Raw genomic sequence first — 24,659 nt, forward strand, 5'->3', positions numbered from 1 at the left:
CTGCTCTTCAAGGTGAAATGATGTATTACTCAAACTGTCAATTCCACAAGGAGTTCTTGGTTTCTACCAGGTGTTAGCTAGTCAGGCTGCTGGTGCCATAGCAAAATGACTCTTCACTAACAAGACTTACAAAGGTGAAAAGGGAACAGTTTACATTGGTTCCAATTACCCAGCCTAAGGACACAGGTTAAAAAAAGGCAACAGAAAATAAAAGAGGCATCTTAAAAATAGTAATGCTTATGTGCTCAGGTAATCACATCTCAGATATAAAAACACGAAACCCTGAATACGGCATGGTAAATGGTAGCACCAACATATCCGCTCCACAGCTATAAGGTCAGCCTTTGTATTTGTTCAGCAGCAACTTTGTCACTGAAAAGACACTCAGACTGGACACAAGCACAAGGCTGCTCTCTCTGCTGCTGGTAACTACGCAGTAACAAAGCCCTGGATGCCTGCTCTCATCAGCAGCCATAAGAGAACCATGGTTGCTGAGGCACCTACAGCTCAGGAGGTCATGACAGAGCTTTAAAATCAGACAGAGAACCTTTACCTCCTGTCACCTCACTTCGTCAGGCTCAGCAACCTCAGACAACAGATGGCACATGGAAAGGGTTGGGATGACAGATGACAGTGAATATATATAATGTTCTATTTGCATTTGATTCTAAATTTGTCCCCCAGAGACTGTGCATGTGTGTAGCCTTAATCAGCATAGAGCTCCCAAGCAGCATGTTGGTAGCAAGATCAAGGCCACAATCACTCCAAGCTGTGTAGCCAAAGGTCTAGTGCAATGCTACTGGAACATTGATGCTGCAAGTCTCTTTCAGTGGTGGGCTCCAGGCTGGAGCCAGGCAACAGGCAAATTCTTCCCAGCTCTTGCTGTGCTCCAGACATGGGAGGTATTCCACATTCCAGGGGGAGTCTGAATTCTTTGCCAGTTTTTTGGTCTCTAGGGGAGCAACTGCTGCAGCACCCAGAGCAGCTCCCAGTTAGGACAGAGGCGCACATTTACCAGTAGGCCCAGCAGAGCTGGAACCACAGTGCTATTTGATGCTAAGCGTATTTCTGTCAATTACCTATTGGACTTCAGGAGAAAGCAACTCAACAGTCCTATTCTACTAATGCCAGTGGAGGCTCTTCTGGAACAGAAGTGAGGACTACTAAGTGAAGATGTTCAAGTCCACCCTCCCAAGCTCATAGACTGACAGGGAATGGAAGCAGTTAGATACATGTAGTGGTGGGAGATTCTTCCTAACTGCATCTTGTAATGTGAACTTCTTACCACAGTGACAGCAGAATTCAGAAAGAAGCATGAGAAGGAAGAAGAGAAGGGAATGGCAGAAAGAAGAGGCAGGAAGAAGTTGAATCTCTGCCGCATGGGCAGGACCTAGTACCTTCTAGCTAAGGGCATACATAGGAAGCTCATGATCAAAGCTCTCTGAAAACCCATTAACATTTGTACTTCCTCTAGGTGTTAAATTTTGTACCAACCATGCACCTAAGAAGTAATTCAGCTACTTGTAAAACAAAAGTAGGGAAAACATTTCATGTAACATGGAGGAAAGCACCATTAAAGGGAATGAGACAGAGTCTCTTATCAAACCAGGGTAATGATATGCTAGAACAAGGTGACCGAATCATTAATTTTGCACTAAGAATAATTTTTTTGATGGAAAACCCAAGCGTTTGGAGCAAGCAGACAGCTCAGCCTGAAGAGCTGGAAAATATGTGCTCCTCAGTGGGGAGCTGTAATATATTTCCCCTTTTCTGTGCCAGATTTGGAGTGCTCAGCCAATATAGAATTAAATGGACCTTGGCAAAGCAGCTTCCTGAGGAGCATAATTAGCTGGTGGCTTGGAGTGCTCTCTAATTCAATTAGCAGCACCATTTATCAGAGCCAGCTGAGATTTACTTTTGCACTTGCTGACGTCAATGTGAGACTTGCAGTGAGTCCCAGAAGCCTCCAGTTCAGCAGGAGTGAATTGAACTGCTGGGGTCATTTATTTTCAAAGAACAAGAGCTGGAGTTTCGTTTTGGGTGGGGAGGTGTTTGATGGCTTTTTTTTTCCCCAAATGCTCCTTGCTCCGCAACCACTGAGCTGCAGACCTGAAATCTACACTGGCAGCTTCCCTTGCAGCTCAGTTCAAAGTGACACTTCTTCTGTTCCTCCTTCCCTTTTATAAAAAAAGCTGCATTTTCATAGTGTTTTTACACTTACTTCATAGGTAGCAGGGGACATTTCCAAATCATTGTGTGGAAGCAGGTGCTGGATTTGAGACATGCGTCATTCTGCTGAGCTGGGGAGGGGGGGAAGGTACATGCTCAGAAATGTGAGCAGCCTCGATCATTATAGGCGTTCTTGATGCATCTTCACTGACTCTACCCACAGACCTGTGTGTCTGACCCTGGGAAGAACTCTCCCCACAGATCTATTAGCTCGGGATCCTTTCAGCTTACCCATTTCTAGCAGCTAACATTCTGTTACAACTGTGTTACTGCTGCTCTCCTGCAGCTAAACTCCCCAGAATGATCAATTTCTCAACTCTAAGAGAGACAGCGCTGCCTAGATTTGTTGTCTCAAATTAAAACGGAACAAAAACACAGAAGTGTTTTTGCTGGGATTTCCATACCTTCTCTGCTATCAGGCCTGCCAACAACTTTCGGGACTACAGAAGTACTTGTTGCATCCCTGAAACAGTCTCAGGGCATCACTGATGCCCTCAGAGAACCTTCCAGCTGGACGGAAGGCAACTCTCAGTGTCCTCCCTCTGAGGCTCTGCAGTGCTTAGTACTCTACAGACTGGGATAAGGACAGAAGCAAGCAAACCAACGGCTGACTAGCAGCAAGGGAGACTGCTGCAGCCATAGACAGAAAGACACAGCAGTAGTACTTCCTTTGTAAATGAGGTTTTCCAATCTCAACAAAAGGACAATAGCTAATGCCTGGGTCTGCAGGGTGAGACAGACCCTCGCATCTCATTCAATTGCTAGGAAGATCTGTGATTGCCAGTAGCTAACTCATCTGTCAGCTCCCAATCTACTGCAAAACTTGTGTCATTTCCCCTTTTGAGAATTGCTTGAGCCCCATTATTTTATGCAAGTCACAACTCAATCACACTCAGGGAAAAAAACCAAAGCAAACAACGCTGTCTTATTTTAGAAATGCTATGATGCATTCAGAGCAAGGAGCTCAACAGATTGATGAACATTTGCCATGGGAAACCTTTATATGGATGTTGCAGCAAAATTGTAATACTTGGATGCAAAACAATGCAATGGTATTTACCTGCCACCGCTATTATGAAGTTGAAGCTCCTCACTCTTTCATTCATTGCCAACAAACTCTTGGAGACAAGTGGGGAGCTAACCAACTTTTGTTCCAAATGGGAAACTGCAATACAGGGAGGGTTTAAGAGACCTGGACAGAGTCATGGGAGCACCAAGTTCCAGCTGAGCCCCTTAATCACTCATCCACCTTACCTCTTCTCCAAGGGCCAAATTACAGAAAGAAATTAAAAATATATGACAAAAATTATGAAGCAGGCAATCCAAAAAGAGCCTTTCGGAAATTTCTCTTGCTCATGCTGTTGTGGATGGGCAGGCAAAAGGGGCCTTGACCTTGTCTGTAGCATCCAATTTTAAATGTGATACCTTTAAATGACACACTGGCTAAAAGCAGGGCAGATCAGACCTTTTATTGTTTGTTCTTTCTGCTCTTCACTGTACCATGAGTTGTCTTGGGAAGCTGTGCCCACTGCTATGCATTTGACCTGCTAGGCAGGCCATGGTTCCTGGCTTACTGTTCTTCTTCAGGGGGAACAGAGAATCTGTCAGACAAGCAGAGTGACAAGATGGGGAAACACTGCTGGTTCTCTCATCCCTCACATCAGTGGTATCCCCCAGGTAAGCACATGCCCTCCTATTCCTTCAGGAGTATTGTGCACTCAAGCTGCCCCATCTACCAACTGCTGAAGGGACAGAGCCCAGCACTCCAAACTGCGGGAGCTCTGGATGTACTGACAGCAGGGATGGAAATCAGATCTGCTGCTATGGCAACCTGGCCTCCTCCACTGGTGAAGGCACCACACCTCCCCTCTGCTCCAGCTGTGAGGCATTGATAAGGAACAGCATGGAGAATTTCCATGCAGCACAAAAACAGGAGCAGAGGAGGCTGACAGGCGACACCAGCAGGGCTAAGGATCTGACTGCCTGATCTCCTCTTGGGACATGCTCTGCAAACCCTCTTCTATTCCAGTCTCCCACTAATGCAACAGCATCTGTTGTTAAGGTGGGCACAGCAGCCAGAAAGATTCCCTTCCCTTCCCTTCCCACCACCTTTAGATGATCTGTTCTAAGGTCTTGGTGACTGCTTACCCAGGGAGTATGCTCCCCTTTCCCCACCCCCAGTATTCTGCCTTTACATCTCATTATTACCAGGATCAGTATGCTCTGAAGTTTCAGGATCTCTCTGTGACTCCCAGCTTCTCACAACAAGCTGCTGCTCTGTGGTGAGATCCTACCTTTGCTACAACAAGCCAAGCCACTACTTCCAGTGGTAACAGCCACATGTACTCTCCCTTCACAAGCCAGACATGAAGGACCACACGCAGAAATTGACATCCGTGTACTAAGTGGGTTACCAGAGTTTGGCTGCAGGCTTGCAGAGATGCTTAGCCAACAAGAAACATACAGCTTGGGAATCTAGCTGGAGTTTAGATGATCTAAATGCAACACATAGTATCATATATCAAATCGATTGCACAGGTTTTCACTGCCAAGCTTGGGACTAAGTTACCCGCCTCAGCAAGAAGTACTTTGACAGCATCTCCCCGAGAAGCACAGAGCTGCAACACCACAACTACCTATGTATTCAGCCAAATTCCTGAGAAGCCAGCCAGATATTTATGCTTGGCAGTGTGCAGGGGTTTAGCTGTAAATAGGGAAATTCCCTAATCCTATCAATTTTCCCTAATAAGGAGGGGAAAAAAGAAGAAAGAAAAATGTCATAGAGTGACTCATACGGAAACAGCATTAAAGCAGTGAAGAGAGTGACAAGGACTCAGCTAAGCACTAAGCTATGCGTTTGGCTCTAGCTTAACTCCTTGCACTGATTCCACTCAGCATCGCAGGCTGCAGTAGGGTCAGGATTGAGATAGTATCAGATGTACACACATCTTACAAGAAAAATCCCCAGCCAAGTTAGGAATGAACAAAAAAGCCTGGGTGAAAGTGGAGGACTCGAAACACTTGTGTCTGTCCTTTGGTAAAGCCTGCAGTTGCAGACTCAACTCTTTCCCCACAAAAGGAGCAGATACACTGTGCTGTTGCTTCCAGACAGATGCTGGTTTGTATTCAGCAAGGCACAGCCTCTAAGGGGATACAAAATGGGTTCAGAAGAGAGCGCAGTGGTATGTCTCTCATGAGCTTTAATCAAAAGCTCAGAGGCTATGGGTGGGGCTGAAAGTGCAATAATCCAAAAAGCCCCATGAGGCATACCAAACCCTTCTCTACCAAACGTCAGCTAAGTACAGGAAAAATGAACAAAAGTGGAAAGAAGCCATGGAGAATCCAGGACATTCTGGAGAAGTCTGGGAGATGTACAGCCATACCAGAATAATTCCCTTTGCTTTCATTAGGCAGGCTAGCATCTCTGTGGCAGGCAGCTGCTACCTCTGAAAGCACCCCTAGCAAATTATATTCTCATGGTTAACCCAAGGTGTCTTAAGGCTCATTTGGACCTGACTCAGTGCCTCTGACTGACTTCAAAGGACTTTAGATCAGGTCCAAACAATCAAAGCTTGGCTGTTCAGCAGAGGTTAGCAAGATAAACCAGCTTTAAAAACACATCAATATGTCTTCAAAGCAGAAATGTACATTCGGGGTATATGCTCTGTACAAGGAGTCCTTTGCAAAACTCTTATGCAGATGCTTCTATTGCCTCATTAATAAGACTTATTGGCCATCTCATTCTTTCTTCCTAAAGTCCTGCCCAAATATAACAGCAGGTCTCTCGGAAAACATAGTTCATGAAAGACCTTGCCAAGAAAACTTGTGTCAGCAAGCTGGGAACATTACAGCACTCTTGGGAGATGCTCTAACATTATCACTCTTTCTCACTGTTCAACTGCTTTTACCAGCCCCGTCCTTGGAGGGTCCTGTTACTAGGAAGTAATAAGGTCTCACATAGAAAATAGGAGGGCACTGAACCCTGTGTTAGTTTTTTACAGAGATTTTTTCCAGTCAGCCTCTCTGTCCTGTTATGACAGCTCCACGACCAGAGCTTTAAATGACTAAATAACTATCCCCTTACAGCTGCGGGTTTCTGTATTTGCAGGAATGTATTGACAGTTTGACAACCCTGATTCCACCCCGTTAGCCTGGAGGAGAGCAATTTCAATCTCTGCTTCTCCCAGAAATTCCTATTCAGACACACAAGCAAGTTGTTCAGTGAGCAGCTGAACTAATGAAGAATGGATTCTAACAGAGGTCTCTTCCATGGATTCTCTGATGCCTAATAAAGGTGTGACTTCGCTGACTTTTCACTCGAGATTGCCTCCTCTCTCTGTCTGTCAGCTTTCATAAAATTTGTAAGAGCTTATGCTCTTTGAGACTGACTTACACCTGTCTGGAATTTGGCTGAAACAAGACAGCAGATCCAAAAGTCTGTTGGGAGATGATGACATACACCTCATTTCTTTAGAAAGCAAAACAAAAAACATTACTTCAGCAAGAAGTGCACAGGGAGGATTCTTTTTAAAAATAATCCTTCTTACTACCCTTCTGATCTAGCTTCACCCTCTAAAGCAACCTAGGTCATAAATATTGCCAGTACAAGTCTGACAAAGGCTCCACTGTAGCGAGCAAGCTGCCTTTACTGGAAACTGGATTTCAAGCTGGCATTTGCCAATATATCTTTCCTCCCTGTATATAGCTACTTCTGCAAGCGGATAATTGAACAGAATCATTCACAGACCTGCTAGCCTTTCTCGCTCCCTCTCAAATGTGTAAAGCATACCTGGAAGCATCTAAGAATGGCTTGTAGGCAATGGTTACCCACTCTTCTTTGTTGGAGGAATACCTTGGCTCCCTTGGGGTTTCAGCTGCTGTATCCAAGTCCACCAGATAGTGGCATTTGGAAATGTCAGTCTGCAGAAAGAAAGACATTCTTGTCATTTATTTCCTGTAGGCTTCTGGTTGTATGTGTTCATTTATACAGGCTGTTACTTATCAATGAGAAGGTGGTTAAATTTCTAGCAACAGGCAAATGCTTCATGCAAGATACATGGTAAAATACTTTGAATGTGTTCAAGTAAAACCTTTATGGGGGAATGCAAGCTACCACTACTGCTCTGATCATAGGAGGAGAGTCCTAGGGTCCCCCTCTGAGGAAGCACCACTGCCAGCTCTCTTACTGAGGAACTGGCAAGTCACAGAGGGGAATTTGAGGTGGCAGAACCAATTCTGTTGATGTTTTTCCTGGTGGTTCTCTAACTAGCTATTAAAGACTTCTTACAATGCTGACTCCACAAGCTCCCCAGGCAAGACTTCACTATCTTTATTGTTAGAAAGATTTCCTGATGTCTACACTGGATTTTTTCTGTCTCAGTTCATGCCTGTTCCTACTTGTTTTACATCCTGAACAAGGAAAACATCATTTTCTTTGTGATAGTTTTTACATACTAGGGTTCTGTTATCCGAAGATGGCTCTTGTCTTCTCTACAACCCTAATTTACTCTATAGTCATGTCTTCTACCCCTGTGATCATTCTTGTGGGTCTTCAGTTAGTCACATCTCTCCTGAATACAGTGCCCAAAGCAAAATGTAGCACTTTAATGAAGGACTTTCTAATGCAGAGCAGCAAAGCAACAGTTGTACAACATGCTCCTGTGGATATAACCCTCTATGTGGCTCATCTCTTTATACAGCAGCATGGCATCACTAAGTTGTATTCATCCAGTGACTCACTGCACCCCTGGATCCTTTCCTGAAGGACTTGTGCCTAACTGTCTGGTCTTTAACCTACATTTATTCACCTAATTATTTCTGTCTAGTGCACTGTCCATTCTAAATTTCACCCTTTTTTTTTTTTTTAGATCCTTTCTCTAATTTGTCAAAATCACTTTGAATTCTAATTATGTACTTTCTCTCACATCATTTGTTATTTAATAAGTCTATTGCCTATTTCTCCTTCCCCCCTGCAAATCATTGATAAAAACTCTGAAAAGGACAGACCTTTGCAGTTTCCAGTACATCGTCTCATTCTGAGTGATCTATGGATAACTACTCCTATCACTACTGTTAACAGCAGTTCATGAATTCTGCCCCAGAGTGCATGCACAACAGTGAGAAGGGCACCTTATGTCAAGGCACATCCAGAGGAATATTTCTGTAGACCAGAGGAACACTAGACATGGATGCTGGGAAGTGTACCAACTCAGCACTCATTTGTCATGATCATGAACTGTTTGTAATGTATAAACATCCAAAGACACTGCCAATTAACACCTTGTATAGGTGCTGTCCTGGCCCTAAAGAATGTACAGTCAAGTTCACACAAAAGGCTTGACCTACTGCCCAAGAAAGACAACAAAGTACACACAAGATCAGGCTGAGGAGAGCCAGTGCCTCACGCTCAGGTTTATCCTCCTGTAAGAAACAGTGTATCTGCCAACTTTCTGCAAAAGAAATCCCCTCACTCACCTAATTTTTCATGCCTTCTTTGGAAGTGCTTTTAGAATCAGTTGCACGCAATTCCAGCACATTTGGCTCAGAACACATACAGATCAATATGGGTTACCCACAAGGATCACACAAGCTTCACAACCTGTTAACTCTGCAAGCCTCATGGTACCGGTCTTCTCATCTCATGGCAGGGCTTAAGCAGAATCATAGAAAACAGTAAGTAGTTCTGGCAGAGTAAGCTTGTTGTCTGGCACAAATTATGGTGGGGTTTGTGCATGAATAACCTGTCCTGTAGCACTGATGACCCTCACTGCCTCATTTGCAGCAGATGGACATCACATTGCACCTCTCAGACCATGTGGACTTGGTATCAGCACAGTCATGCCTTTATCAGCTGCCTATGACGCAAGTTAACTGCTCTGTCCTGACCAAAATGTTTGGCAACACCCTGCCAAATTATGAAAATGCATTCGAGGAAGCATTGGGAACATCACAGAAATGAATTATGTGTGTGACCTCCCAGATAAATGAGCTGTGGGCAATGTCCTCAGGAGACTCACGTTATGCAACCTTCTCCTTCCTGCAGGGGAGAGCGCTCTTGGATATGAACAGGCTGTACTGTTCATTTATATGAATATCCTCTGTCCTTTCTGCCTAACAGCCCCCACCTCCTGCCCTCTTCTCCCCCCTCCTCACAGGTACCCCTACAGATGTGCACTCGAGCTGCTGAGGAATAAAAACTCTGCCAAGACAAATGTGAACTGTCAGGTACAAAGAAGACTTGAGTTCCTACCAGGACAAATTTCCTTTTAATAATAATCATCAGATGTGAGATAAATTTCATACGAGGTAGCCCAACAAGAGGCTACATTGTGTAGAAACCTCTGCATTGAGTGTAAGAGATCTAGAGGAGAGGATAGGTTACAAATAAGGGCTGATGTTCTCCTGTTGAAGATCTAAGTGTCTTTAAGTGATCTAAGTCACATTTTCAAAAGTGAAATAATCCCAAGCCTAAATCCATGTTTAAATTTTACCAGGGTAGCTATATTGTTACAATACACCAGAAAAATGAGCCCCTCACAGATGCAGTGTACAGCAGCAGCAAGGTTGAGCTTTTGCTGGCATAATGATTTTCAGCCACCGGAGCAAAGCAATTTCCACCAGGTATTGCCTCTGTACCTGGGTATTTTGCTGACATTAGGTTTTGTCAGCCAAGGGTCACACTTTCACACATCAGGCACTGTCTGGCAAGAGCTTGCAGTAGTGACCTGAGAGGCACTAGAAGTCAACAGGACTGATACTTGCAACTATCTTATGCTCTTGTGCCACTTCCAATCAGATTAATCTGAAAGTTCTATCTCCAGTACTTCTTCCTGTGAACTGAGAACAGACAGAATTCCTGGATGCTTTTTCTGGCTCTGTTGGTCTGCAAGCCATCCTTGTGGCGCTCCAATATTCCCAACTGATGAAGGGGACTAATGATTCCCACTTCCGCTTCTGATACGTTATTAAGCATTGTACATTAAAACGTAGTACAGTATTTTGAATTTCTGAGAAAAAACACCAGTGAAGTACAGCACATCCTAGTAATTATTGGTGGTTTCCTTCAATAATCTAGGTATTTTTATTTGGGAGACATCAGGGAAGTAGAATACATGCATTTAGATTTTTAAAAATTACATCACCAGAGTCCTTGCTCAGGTTAAGTGGAACAGAAGACAGGGCATAACTTCCAATCAATAAATATTTGCAAATTGTAACATGAGTCTCATTAGTTGTACGGATGTTTCACCCAGGTGGAATACAAGGGAGAAAGGAAGGGGACTTAACATGGGAATTTAGGAAAAATACCGAGTTTTCAACTGTGGTATCTCAGTTTACAGCTGCCACCAATCCCTGCATCCAGCAGGACAGGGTTATCAGAATGCCAAGCCACTTTGTGCCATCTAATCCCAGCCCTATTAGCTCCAGGGAAACTGCCAAGCAAATAAAAGGTCCAGCCAGCTCCTCCCAAACACCCTGCTGCTGCCAAGCTCGTGTCTGAACTCCCAACTGCATGAACCGGAGGACAGGTGCATGCTTCTAACATGCCTCCTTCCCACTCCCAGGTATAAACAAGGACATCTTCCACTAGCAATCTACTGCACTCCCAGGAAAGAAATTCATGAGGAGGCTAAGTGACCCGAAAGGAAATTTTTGTGCTAGGCTAAGAACTTCCATCATGTGTCTCGGTATAAACTGGCTACAAGATTTTTCTGAAGACAGCAACAAAAACAAATCATTCTGCTGAATTAGTGTCTGGAAACAGGCTCCGTGGCCCCAGCATCACACAGCATCATAATCAGATCCTGTCAACAGTGCACACGCAAAAAAATTGTCTCTCAGCTGGTGACACAAACTCTTGGTCCTTATTCATTCCTCAGGGGCTCTGAACAGAATGCAGATGGCAATCTCACCTTTTTCATGCACAAGATTTTCAATGCGCAGGCTACAGGGGAGTTCTTGCAAGGTCAGATCATCACTGACCTTTGTAAAATGACAGACGTCTCCAGATTTATTTATTTTTTTTTGCAAACAGTCAGGGCAGGAGGGGCTGGAAGGGAAAGACTAAGGTCCCTATCAGGAGGAGGACTCACATTAATAAGTTATGTGCCTGGTGGAAGAAACATGATCCAAGTTTGGGGAGCAACAAATTCTGCTCCATTTGGTTTCACTGACTTTTACACAGAGGGCCCATGGCCTTTTTAAAAGATCCATATGCACTCCTTAGGAGGCCAGCTCTCCCAAGTGGCAGTTTTCCCTTTAGTTAACAATGGCAGAACACAACATACAGTTGTGCCTTGCTGATTGCACAACAGTGTGTACATCTCATCAAGTCAGAAAAAAAAGGTTATGTGTGATGACCAGGTGTTTCAACAAGGAAACAAATTCCCTTAGAGTCACTCACTGCATACATTTGCCACATTGAAAAGATGAAGAAAAAGGCAGGGCAGCTATAGCTGGATTAGTCAAATGAAAATCTAAGGCCCCTTAAACCAGGTTTGCAAAGGCCTCTACCCATCAGTTATCTTAAATGCAGGCAGCTGAGATTCTCCAAGATGACTATGTCTTATTCTGTCTTACTCCGCCAAACTCCTCCTTGCGGGATCCCACATTTCAGTTTGCGTTCCCACAAAATTTTATGCAAACTTCCTTGGACGTGCTTGAATTCACTTTTCTGAAGCACCTTTGGGGTTTATTGTAACAATTTAGGCTGAAAACAATTTAATTAGGTGGATACCAGATGGCTCTGTGGCATCACAACTGAGTGGCAAATGAAATTACACAATGGGAAACTCAGCTGAGGAGAATGTTGAATCCACTTCTTGCACTGTATGAGAAGAACATTCCAGGCCCTAAGAGAGGTTCTGGCTCATTAGCAAAAAGACTCCCAAACCACTAACGAAGTTTTTCTGTAAGCAATCTAGAATCATTCAGAGAAAGACAAGTTACTGCCTCAAGCACTAAGACTGATCTCACTTCTTCCATTCTAAATGCTCCCCTAAAAGGGCTGGCACTTTCAATGCATATGAATTATCTGCCAGCTGAAAGACGGATTTCCCTTCTACCATTCCAAGTAGAGCACAGTGCATTCTTACAAGTTACACTGAAGCTAAGGATAATATTCATCCTGGTCAGAGGGCCAACACAGCACCTATGCATTTATTTGGGGATTTACGCAAGGTTTTGGTCATGCACAGACCTTGAAATGTTTCTTTGTATAAAGAAGTCAGTCTTAGTGAATGGAGCTGCAAGGAATTTCTAAATTACATCCTATCTTCTTCTGTTCTCCTTTCCTTTTCCTCCTCCCACTCTTTTTTTATTTGATGCAACCGCTATGCTAAGTGGTGGAGAACTACACTTGATCACATCCTGAACAACAGGAGTGAGCACAGTATAGTACAGAGATGGAGCTAAGCGCACAGCCTGCTGCTGTACTGCTGCAGCCACACATCTCTGGCGTCTGGATGGATGTTAGCCTGGCCACATAGAGCACAACAGGAGCTTGTCTGGTTTACCACAGATAAAGTTCAACTGTTTTGAGCAAAACCAGAGATGTTTTACTGATCACTCAAGTGCATATTTCCAAAATGAAACCAAGCTTCAGGTGGTTCCTATGGTTCAAAACAGAGCTAAAGGGAATTGGAAAAGAAGTGAAAATAAAGTAGTTAAACAAACTTCCTCTGAAGTCAGGAGTTTTTAACAGTTTCAGGTTTAGGCCTAACCTACTGTTCCTGCTTGGATACATCTTTCTAAGAAATAATACTCTTTATTTCTTTCTTAGCAGTTTTAGAGACAAATGAATCTCCTCAGTAGGACAAGTACAAGTTAAGTGCTGTTCAACATGATTGAGGAAGGAAGAATTGCAAAACAAGAAGATCAAATCATTCTTTTCCCCAGTGTCTCATAGCAACAGAAGCACTGAGATTTACTCTTCAATTTTCAAGCACAGCAGTAATAGATACTTATACTTGAAACAGAGAGATCAGTCCCATTTCTGCAGCCATTAATTGGTTTTAAGCTGTCCATGGCTCAGATAATCCTTTTGAACCATTTGTTTTCTGCCATTTAAATTGACCAACAGACTCACGCTATTTAGATTTATTCGCCATGATGGTCCTTTCCAGTGCTTGCTAACTGTTTTTTTTTTTTAAATCTGGGTATGCTTGCACTTGTAAGCTAACTAAACTTGTGAAAAGACCTTGTTCTCTTGGTGTTATTAGCAGGTCAGAAGTAAAAGTTTTAAAACCCCATTTAAAATTCACATTTAGTAACTAATTTCTAACGTCCTAAGTGGTTTTGCTTCCATGAGAAATAACAAAATTGTAGGGTGACGTTAAGAAACAGCCATGAAACAAAAGTGTGTTTTTCTCCATTAGTCACAGGCTGTGCACCAGCCAGCTGTCTGTGCTAAAAATACGCCACAGGTAAAGATTTTGTAAATTAAATGCACTGCAGCAGACAGCTTCTCTCAGGTGGGAACATGCCTCCTTCCCATTTCCAGTAACTACATAATGAGGCTCAAAATAAGAGAGCTTTAACCCAGAAGATTGATCCCTGCTTTTACCCACAGTTTGCTCCTGTGTTAGAGTACTGCCTTTCACCCACTTCTGTGAGCAAATCACAAGTGCTTGTACAATTTCTAACTGGCCAAAGTCATGAGTCACATAAACAAGCATATGTCTACTGTCTTCAGCCAGGACAGACCCACTCATGTAAACCAGAGACCTGGTGTACTACATGTGAGTGCTTCCTATATACTGATGGACATACCAAAGCTATCCTCCAAGGAGCTAAGACAGAATGAAGAAAGGACTGCATTTCTTGGCAGTTCCTCTCATTCAACCCTTAGGACAAAAAAGAAAGGATGACTAAGTATCTAGTACACTGCAAAGAATATTTAGTGCACTGCTAAGATTTAACCTACTAAATAATTTTAAAGAAGTTAGCTGACAATAATTTTAAAATATTCATATGTGTGCACTCTTCTTGTTTAGGTAACACAATACAACCAGGAAAAGTAACATATTAATATACCAGTATACATTATCTTAACAGATTCCCATTTAAATCACTGATGCAATTGTTTCAGTGAAGTTCCAAATTAAGTTTCTCCTTCTCAGTTGCAAATATGATGAATAGACTTATATTTAAAAAGAAAGGAAAGTACAAAGGCAAATTTCAATCCCTGCTCAGTGACAAACATTTTCTATGGGGGATTTCAAACTATTCATTCAGTTCACTTTCCTGTGATCACAGTAACACATTATACTTAACCCCAAATTGCAATAACTAGGAATTATTACTTCTTCTGCTTCTTTTTTTTTTTATTATTATGATGTCTTGAAATGAAAATAGGCAGATGAAATGTAAACAGAAACCACTCACATAAATGGGGAAATTTCCAAGTGCTGCAGAGAGCCCATTTTTGTTCTGTAACTTGTATGGCCCCGGGAAACAAAATAGGAAGACCCAGTCATAGGCATTATAATAATACAAATTATACAGTAAGGTAAGGAAAAGAAAAGAGGAATATAATCCTTACATATCGAGATGGCTCTTCCTTGTTTTGGTCGTTCATGTCAGTGGGAATGATCCATGTGGCCATTGGTCCCTTGGCAAATGGTTTTGGTAACTGGCCCCTGAATTCTGACAGGATGAACTGGAGCTGCCAACTGCAGAGAACAGTGTCAGAAAGCTCAGCAGGAAAATGCAGGAGCTAGTAACATTTTGTGTGGAGAAAACGAAAAGCATAACCAAGGACATTTCATTCCTGAGGGTAGACAGCCCTGCTAGAGGAGCAGTCACACCACAAATTTCCAGTAGCTTGTGGCCAACACAATCTGCTGACACCAAACTTCATAATCCTTGGTTTGGATATGCTGGTGTCAACAGAGATACACAGTCTTGAAGGTTACTCCCATAAATACTTCTCAATACTTCTTCAGAGAAGTGCCCCTCCTTACGAATCTCACCAAATTGTACCTTTTACATTAAACAACTTACTTATCTGGCAGGAGAAAGCTGCTTGGAAATCTGTGCCACTCCTTTCCCACACAGACATTAATGGGTCTCCCCTCCGGCACAGTGTGAATACTTGGGTCAGTAGCAATCCTGTGAAATTCTGGGTACAGGTCCAGGGGCCCATGGTAGCCTACAGAAGGCAGAAAGTTGCAAATAAGGCTAAAGAAATAGGTGATATTTACATGACTACTTTTGAAAGACTACAAAAAATTGTTCATACATAACTTTCTAACTGATAACTTTTTGAATAAATGAATTGGTCTATGCTAAAAAGTGGCTCGATTCCAAAGCTCCCCCTCCTTTTAGAAGTGCTTGTACCCCACCACCTTTATTCACATTCTCCTATCCTGACTGTCAAAGGCTATCATCAAGCAAAAAAATATTGATGAGGTGGGAAGGTTCACTGCATGGCTCTGATTCAAGAAAGTACTTAAGGACTATATCTAATTCATCTCCATTAAGGACACATGCACCTAATTACAAGTTTTATATGGAAAAATGCCATTTCAAGTGGGATCATATGTTTGAAAGTTAAAGTATCTGCTTTAACTAGCCTGGGTACAGGTTTTATACCAGTATATTTGTACTGGCTGAAGATGAAGGGCAGCAGATTTTTAACTGATACAGTTCTGTTGATACATTCATACATACATGAATACATACATATGTTCATACATACATGTATGAATGTGCATATACATACACACACACGCGTGTATAATCATTCATTAATGGTGACCATTAGAACTTACTCTTTTCCCTGCAACAATGACATCCAAACTTTCAAGGTTCCTTATTTCTACTCTGCTGCTATAGTCAAAGCAGCAGAACTTTGGCAGGCCTTAAGACTTGCCAAGACCAATACCCATAAAAGCACAGGACAAGTCTAAAATACCAACCTCTGAATAAGGCAACAGAGCGTGACAATGACAAAAGGCCAAAGAGAAAGACAGTCCCCAGAGCCAGCCAGTTTGACGAGACTGTGTAGTGTTCCAGGCGGTAGCGCTGGAATATGAAGTGGTAACATTTCTGAGGAAAGAATAATAAAAAAGACAATATAAAATTCCTCAAACTCTGGTATGTTCAGCAAAATGTTATTTTTCATAAGGACCTTACAGCAGTGCCTGCATCTCACACCAGATCTTTGGTCTTCATTTTTTCATTCAGACCCATAAAAAATGCACAGAAACTCACATGTTTCAGTCACATTTCTTAACTGATAATCTAAGGTATTTAAAGACATTTTCAGCTCTTTCCCTAGGAAAGCCTCTAGTCAAGCTGTAAAGTACTCTCTACCAGGGCTCCAGCTTGGTTGTTCCCAGGTGAACAAGCAGCACATGTCCCTTTCAGACACTTCTGTAGAACTTCCCTACACAAACAGACTTCATTTTCAATGCTGGAGTGACTTCCTCTCTAACAGAAGTTCCATTACCCAGATTTACTGAGTGACCTATGGTTGTTTACCCTGTCTGCACAAACTACAGCTTTGAAGTGGATAAAAGAACACACAGGACATTCTACAACCACCTTTAAACACACACCACCCTGAAACTGTTGAAAGAAAAGCCCCTTAGGGTTTTCTAATTTAAAAAGCATTTCTGGGAATATCCAGGAGGAACTACATCCAATACTTGGCTTGGTCCCTCCCTCCTGGTTTGCCTTTCTGTGGAAGTGATTATTCACTTCCTATCCTAATCTGGTTTCTGTTTCTCTTGTCGTGTTTGCATTTTTCTCATAACAGCCAGGTCCACATGGTTTGGAGGAGTAGACTCTGACAAGCTTGTACTACTAGTGGGCAATGAATTCTAAATTCTCAGCTGGATACTAAATACTGGACAAAATGTCATCAAGCAGTGTTAAAATATGCAGGACAGAAATATACACTAGATTTTCCTAAAGCTATATTTGGCAAAGGTCCTAAACCATTGCCCTCTGATGAATGTTCTGACAGCACATAGCAATTCTCGGTCAGTGCCATAAAACTGCTGACATTACAGAGCTTGATCCTGTACAAATGCAAGGACTGAAACCCATCTGGGCTGCTCCAGCTTAGCACTGCAAGGCATCAGCATTGATGGGAGATCAATAGTCAGAATAGTAACTGACCAGTGGAAGAGTGAGAGTGATTTGAGGGGTGCAGGCAATGCTGGTGGGGAGCCCAGGACAGGAACAGCCAGCAGTGGTGCATAGCAGGACAGAAGAGTAATAGCAGAATGAGGCCAAACAGATGGAACAGGCTCTAACAGGGACTAGTGACTGCATTCCTGCTCCTCTTTAACAGATGAAAGATGAATAATTTTGAGCTTTGGGAAGGTTTATATTAATCTATATTAGTGCTTTACTCTATGAAGTGTCTCAAGTGATATTAACAAAACATCCAATTTTTGGCTTTGCCAAATGTCCAATGCAATTTCCCGATGCCTAAACAAGATCGCTTTTCCTTTTTCAAATCAGTGATTCCTAATAGGATACAACAAAATGCATTTCCTACACACACACATTCCTGCCCCTTAAAGCTTAACAACAGACAAAGGAGGCACAATGCTATAAGCAAGTTACTGATCCTCATGACTTCTCTTGGATGCTGTGTTGTATTGGCTCTACAACATCACAACTGCTCCTCACCAGAAATTCCTGCTTGGGATGGGAGAACAACTCAAAGTCATCATGAAATAACTAGTGGCAAGGAAATATTCTCAACCATTTATCACTTCATACAATCCCAGACAAGCTCCTAATGTGATCACCTTATAAAGCCATGAAATTTGATCTTTTTTTGCTGGGCTGTTAAGCAGTCTGCACTGAAGTCCAAGATTATTACATGAGCTCATTCTGTACAACGCTCAGGAGGGAAATCCCAAATATTTTTGCTTTTACATCACATCTTACAGAGGGCTAACAGTTTTCCACATACTCTCAGTCAACCTGTACAGGAAGATTATGGTTTAATTTGTAAAATCAGCAACACACACACACACACTTCAGTATTAGAACAGCTATGGATTTTGCTTCCAGCGTCTCAATACCTATCCATGAAAAATGGTTCAAAAATGAAAACTGTACCAGCTAACAGATTAAAGACGATGATCAAAAGTTATGCATAGGACAGTCCTGAACTGTGTAATCACTGTAGGTCGTGTCACAGATGCACATATTCTGCAGATGTTCCCAAACTTTGGTAAGCAACATTAAAGAAGTCAGCTAGCAGTTACGCTTCCTAAAGGTATAAGCTCATTAAAAAAACATGTTCCACTAAAACTTACCTGAAGAGCAGACAGAGCCACAGCACCGCAGAGACAGATGAGGGGATAGATGGGAAAGAGAAACCTCTCTTCTTTGTGGGGCTGACTGAAGAAAATCATGATCCAAATGTACATAGGAGCTAGTGTCAGCCAGTAGGGACGGCCCAGATTCTGAACTGAAAGAAACAAACACTCAGCAAAGAAGTAATGTAAGAATGAGGGGTTTATCCTATTCCCCCTCTTGCACAATCATATCTCACATTCAAAAGCCTATTCTTCAGACCCAAACCATTGCTTTCAGACACAAACACACCATGTTCTGAGCAGCCATGTTGCTAAAACCCAGGCAGCATGTCCAAACAGTCAATATAGAATTTTGATGAGATAATTTTTGTAGATTCCTACCATATAACAATTTCAACAGACTTTAGAAGACCAAAAGCAGAAAATAAGGGACTGCATTACTGAATTCAAGAAAGAGACAAAACCCATCCAGAACTGACATGTCTAAACGGGCAGTCAGAAGTACTAGATTTCCTGCTGTATATAATGCTATACATACAAAGATCAGAAAGGATCTCTCTAGACCTACCCTTCCACTTACAAATGGTTGTTTAGCGACTGAAGTTTCCACAACCTTCATTGCTTCATTACAAAAATAACAGCACGAGAGGTCTCTCAGGCACCTTCTGCTTAATGGAGGAAATAACTGCTTCAAAAATAACAACAATTACCCTGAATTTTAGTCACACTGAGGAGGGTTCTACAGTGCCTGACAATTTTCAGTCCCTTTTCTGCCCTCTTGCTACTCCCAACAGCAGAGTTAAGCATTTAAGCTAACGGCATTTCACAGACAATAAGAACAAAGCACTTGGCAGAATTGCTCCTGCTGTTAAGTACAAGAACTCCAAGTGAACAGCAGGAAATCTTGCATTTACAGGATCTCCTACTGAGCTTTTACTGGTTTCTGACAGTATGTCAGTCATATCCAAGGAACAGATATAAGCAAATATGTGTTAACATACATTTTCAGCAAGGATTATAATGTTATTGTTTCTTGTATTCAGTAAAAAAAAATCAGAGAGCAAAGCACTAACTGGACTGATGAATTTGGAGACTGCTGCTGACGCTTAATGAATCTTCCTTAGGAAAACGGCAGAGAAGAATTCACACTTCCTCAACACCTTTTCCCTCTCTAGAGTTACTTGCCAAATGTCATGTGTTTAAACTGATGTCATCTTATTTAAGAGAAACCCCAACGTGAAGTAGGGAATATTCTGGTTCCTCCTTTCTCTACTCTCAGTATATCCACACCTACGGGAACACTTCCCAAAGCATAGGGTAGCAAGACTGTCCTGTCAGGGCTCAGTCCTGCGAGCTGAAGAGTGCCTTTCACAGTGCACAGAAGAGTCCAGGTTCAATCCCAATACAGGCAGCAGCAGCAGAGACCAGAGGATGCCTATTTGTAGGCTTGGCCCCAACAATCAAAAAGGAAATAACTCCGTTCTCTCAAGCTGCTGCAGAAAACATTCTGGCAGTGGTATAAAAAAGTAACAATGGAAGAGCCAGCAAAAGGTTCCCCAAATAACTCTAAAGGCTACCAGTTCCAGCTGCAGATAAGATGGAAACAACAATGGGTAAATAGTTTCTTTCCCCCTTAAGATTTCTGACGGGGCTATTTCTAATGCATTTGCATGTCTGGCTGAAGGTTATGTACCATACAACTTGTTAAACTTACTCTGGGTATGGATAGTTCAGCCCTGATAACATACTGTTCTTCTTGAGGTAGAGGCAAGGAATACAGGAATCATCCTTAAAGAGAAAAACATGTTTCTGCCCTTTTGCAGACAACATGTAAGTAGATTCATCTCACTGCCTGTTCTTTCTACACAGCAACTCCATTGTGGGGTCAATACTGAACTGAGTAATGAGCTCTAGGAACTTTCCTATTACTCCAAAGACTTTCCTTGAACCTAGTTTCACTTCCAATAAAGAAAAGCTGCTTTGGCAGGTAAGCTCTCCCTTTAGTAACAAGGTTGAGATCCGGGCTCTCTGTGCTTGGTGCTCACAGCTGTCTTACACTCACCATGAAATTTCTGAAGCAGACACTCCATGAGACAAGTCAGTGGCAGCACAAGCAGTGCCAAAATAAATGCCACGTTGAAATTCAGAAAGCCGTTGATAAAATAGAAGGACCAGGGTTCTGTACCTAAAGGACGATAAAAGGAAACAAGTGTTTTTAAATACAAGCATGTATGAGATCTAGGTGTAGCAGCAGCTTCGTTCCTTCTCTGCCTGACACAGACTGAGATAATCAGCAGCAGACATCAATTCTCCCCATTGCAAGCATATTGGAACCAAAGAATGGGAAGGGTGTGGACAGAAGATCTTGCAGCTGGACAAAGGATGCAGCCCCATGGAATGAGCCTGAGCCATCTCGATCGAAGCAGTCTCATGGTTCTGCCCCTTACCCATAAAACTGCCGTAACAGTGGTATGAGAGTTAGTCAAAAGCCATACAAAGGTACTAGAGTATCTCACAATCATGTCTGCCCAAGAAACTTCATTGTCTTCCTTTTCAGAAATTATTTTTCTCCTTCCTTTTTCACTGGGTCATAGTCAATATCACATCTGCTGCTCATGAATCACAAGCCACTCTAACAGTCAGCCTTGTCCAGCAGAGTTCTGTGAATTCACACTTGCATTAAGAAAGCCTACACAGCAAGAAAGTAGAGGCAGAAACTTATAAAACTAGGAAATTTGACTCCAAATTCGTTCTTTCTAATTGCAAAGAAGTTCCAGAGGAATGACACAAAAACACACAATGTTAGTAAGAGATGATTATAATTCTGGAGTGATGATGTATAATCCATGTTGGCAGAAATAGAAAATCTACTAAAAAGGAACAAGAAAAAGAGTTCACATTCACACTTCACCCCAACAAAAGACTCTGCCACTAAAGTTCACCCAGATGCTAGTTTTGGTACCTCCTTAGAATCAACACTGTTTAAAGTGTCCCTACTTCAATTTGTTCTTACAGTGTAGCTTCAAACAGGAGCAAGCCAACTCTGATTCCTAACATGACATACTTGGATATTGGTTGCAAGCTTTGAAGGATGTAAATTGAAAGAAATTCCAGTCCAACTGTCATTTATTTGGACTCTTAATTCAGGATGCTTAAAATCCTGAACAATAAGGAATGCCAGTTCCTCTCCACACACTTGCCAGTCTCTCAGTGTGATTAGCTCAATCAGTCAGTAAATGACACGCGGGGGCTTTAATCACTGCACTGTTGTGACATGTGTCACATGCCGCAGCAATTTCCTGCAATCAGAGCCACTTAAATAGGGTCCATGTTGAAATTAATCAGACAACTGAAAAGCAGCAAGGAAAACCCAAAACCTCTGCAGCTCCTACAGCTACATATGATTAGAAGCTGCACCAGTGATGTCAGAAACATGTCGCTGGAGTTACTAAGGCCAAGTCCAAGCAACTGAGGTTCATTTAGGAAACCTTTAGCTATTAGCACTGAAAGCAAATAGTAATTACAGATTTGGATTTGGGGGAGTAGGGGGCCTTAAGGGAGTGAATTATTAGAAATTCACCTTCTCTCTCCCTCCACCTGCATCATAATTCTTGCAAATCCCACATGAGCACAATCCTCAGCCTGTGAAAGGCTAAACATGGGATATGGTAGATTGAAAGATCATGTCAAGTGATGGACATGACAGAGTTATCTGTACGGCAACACTGCAATAGTGCCAATGTCCCTTTCTCCTTCTCTAGACTCTGTTGATGACTCTCCCTATTTAAGGACTGCAATTCTAAAAAATCACTGTAACAGATCTTGAACACATGCAGAAACCAGATCATTTTAGGACTGAAGGGTACTACCCTTCCTAGAAATCAGGGCTGCTGACTGGGATATGTCTGTGAGGGAAAACCTGAGGCAGTCTGGGGTATCACACTGTAAATCTTCCAGTGGACATGTGTGTAAAGGGGGCTTTGGTTTCTTCCCAGCCCTGCTGCCTCCAGATTCTCTTCTAAGGCAATAGTACAGGTTTCTAAAGACTTACAGCAGGGTTAACACTGGTTAGGCTACTCTAGTAACTACTTCTGTGGAGCACTAAGGCTTCTCCTTATATAAAAAGGACTGGAACTGGGTTCCGTAGCCTGCTTCCCCACTCCCACTGCTATAAACAACAGCCACTTTATCATAGAAGATGCTGGGATGAGATAGAAAGCTTTTTAAACTGATATAATCTGTTACCCTCCAGTGTTTTCTGGCTACAGTTAAGCTGCACAGAACAGCCAAATCCCAAATCTTTAAAGATAAGTACCAGGGACCATATTGTCAATCTTCTACCTGCCCCGGCTGCTATGGAAAGTAAAGGATATTAACTATGGCTGTCTCTAGTCTGTCTCTGATTGGTAGCCTGGGAGTCAGGAATGAAGCACACTTCATGAAGCACACCTCCTCCAGAATCCAGATACAGCCTTAAAGGCCCAGAGGTGTCCTGAGGGACTCTGCTAATAAGGAGGTCTGAAGCACAGCTTTAACAAAAAGGCTGCTTTCTCAGATTTTTTTGCAGTGTGACTTAATTGCCCTTAAGAACTAAGCACTGGAACCTCCCCTCCTTCTCCAATGAGGGATTTTCTTCTCTGGGTGAGGAAAAAAAACAAAAGAGGAAAAAAAATATGAAAGAAGAACAGTGCACTACACAGGCAAGTTAAATAATTCACAGACACCAGGCAAAAAGCAATAGGCTTGGTCACTGTGATGACTCACCCATTCAGAGGCATTCAGTCTCAATGCCTCCCAGGGCAAAATGCTTTTATTCTTGTTATCCACAACGACTCAAGGAAATCCGAGAAAGAACTGCAATGTAAAAAAAAAAAAACCAACCCCATTGCATACAAGTCCTGGCCTGGAACAATGTCTTTCAAGCTTGACACTGAAGAACTCTCCATGCACAGTACTGATGGGAACGTGCTTCCACAGCATCGCCTTCAGACCATGACAGAAGATTTAATTTCCTGCAAGCATCCCACATGCTAGAGCTGAGCAGGTGTGGGCTGTAGGAGAGAGACTGATGAAAGCAGTGAGAAGAACACTGTGGCCCAGTCAGTTCAGGGGACTATAATTCCATGGGGAGAAGCAACTGGAAGCACTGTCAGACACTGAGCCAGAAACTGGTTTGAACTTTGTGCTCTGCGACAGGCTCTGGCAGCAATTCTAGAAATCAAACTCACACACAAGTTAACAGAACTTAACAAGCTACCATGCTGCAGCTTGACCACAGCAATGGTGAGGGCAGCTCAGGACAAAGCAGGGGAGTTGTAAAATAGGCTTAAGCTAAGATGCCCCACTCTATGTTTGTCACAGGCTAAAAGCCTGCATGCAGACAGGAACTGTAGCTCAGCTGTTAAGCAGTCACTAAGCCACAATAATTTGATCATGAGTCACAGCCCTCATTCTAAGAAATTCTGATTCAATGCTAATATAATAAACAGTCTGCTTTCTGCATTTCATTTATTTTCACTCTATTTAAGAACCAGGACTCAACAGAGCAAGGTGTCATATAAACAGCTCCAGCACATTCCGCCCAAGCTGAAGAAAGCTTCCCAAAGTGCCATCACACTGCAAGTCACAGCAAGGCTCTGATCACAGGAAGTGGGACAAAAATTGTCACAAATTGTGCGTTCTTAGAACATATGTAGACAAAAACATCCCAAAGCCTCAGGATCAGGCTTAGGGCTATACACTTAGAAACTACTTTCCCTTGGCTGTAGAAACGTAATCACCCCAGGGAAACATTCATTGCACAGACTGTATTTACCCAGAAGGAGATCGAACCTTGTCTCCAGAACTCCAGTCTGCAGGCAAAAGGAAAAACACTGTCATGCTTACATTGAAGATGGTATCGGTTGATGACTCTGCAACCTCCAGTAGTTCCTGCTCCCATCATGTGAAAGTTGGGAAATCCCAGCTCCAAAGCCAAAAGGGACTGGCCAGCCTTTCATCTTCCCTGGTAGTGTTATTTTTCCCAAGTGTTTTGAAGCACTCTAAACACACAGCATTGTCCTGGCCACATTGCATTAAAGAGCAATTTCAAGCAGGCTCTTTTACTAGCTTGAGGATGTTATATGAATAAAACACTTCAGAACA

The 24,659-nt window shown here is 42.5% G+C and overlaps 1 protein-coding gene across 3 annotated transcripts in view; it reads right to left on the reverse strand.

The window, feature by feature from the left end:
- ALG9 (ALG9 alpha-1,2-mannosyltransferase) overlaps nucleotides 1–24,659 on the reverse strand; it is a 54,810-nt gene that overhangs the window by 23,925 nt on the left and 6,226 nt on the right. The window contains exons 9-14 of one of the 3 annotated variants that reach the window (XM_052786568.1): nucleotides 20,578–20,700; nucleotides 18,513–18,667; nucleotides 16,149–16,278; nucleotides 15,232–15,379; nucleotides 14,771–14,900; nucleotides 7,019–7,149 (exon numbers count right to left, since the gene is read on the reverse strand). In XM_052786568.1, coding sequence (XP_052642528.1) covers nucleotides 7,019–7,149; nucleotides 14,771–14,900; nucleotides 15,232–15,379; nucleotides 16,149–16,278; nucleotides 18,513–18,667; nucleotides 20,578–20,700 — 817 coding nt within the window. The remainder of the gene's footprint in view (nucleotides 1–7,018; nucleotides 7,150–14,770; nucleotides 14,901–15,231; nucleotides 15,380–16,148; nucleotides 16,279–18,512; nucleotides 18,668–20,577; nucleotides 20,701–24,659) is intronic. The other 2 variants (XM_052786567.1, XM_052786566.1) reach the window with 2 other exon arrangements.

This window comes from Harpia harpyja, chromosome 4 (genome assembly GCF_026419915.1).
Source record: "Harpia harpyja isolate bHarHar1 chromosome 4, bHarHar1 primary haplotype, whole genome shotgun sequence".
Taxonomy (NCBI): Eukaryota; Metazoa; Chordata; class Aves; order Accipitriformes; family Accipitridae; genus Harpia; species Harpia harpyja.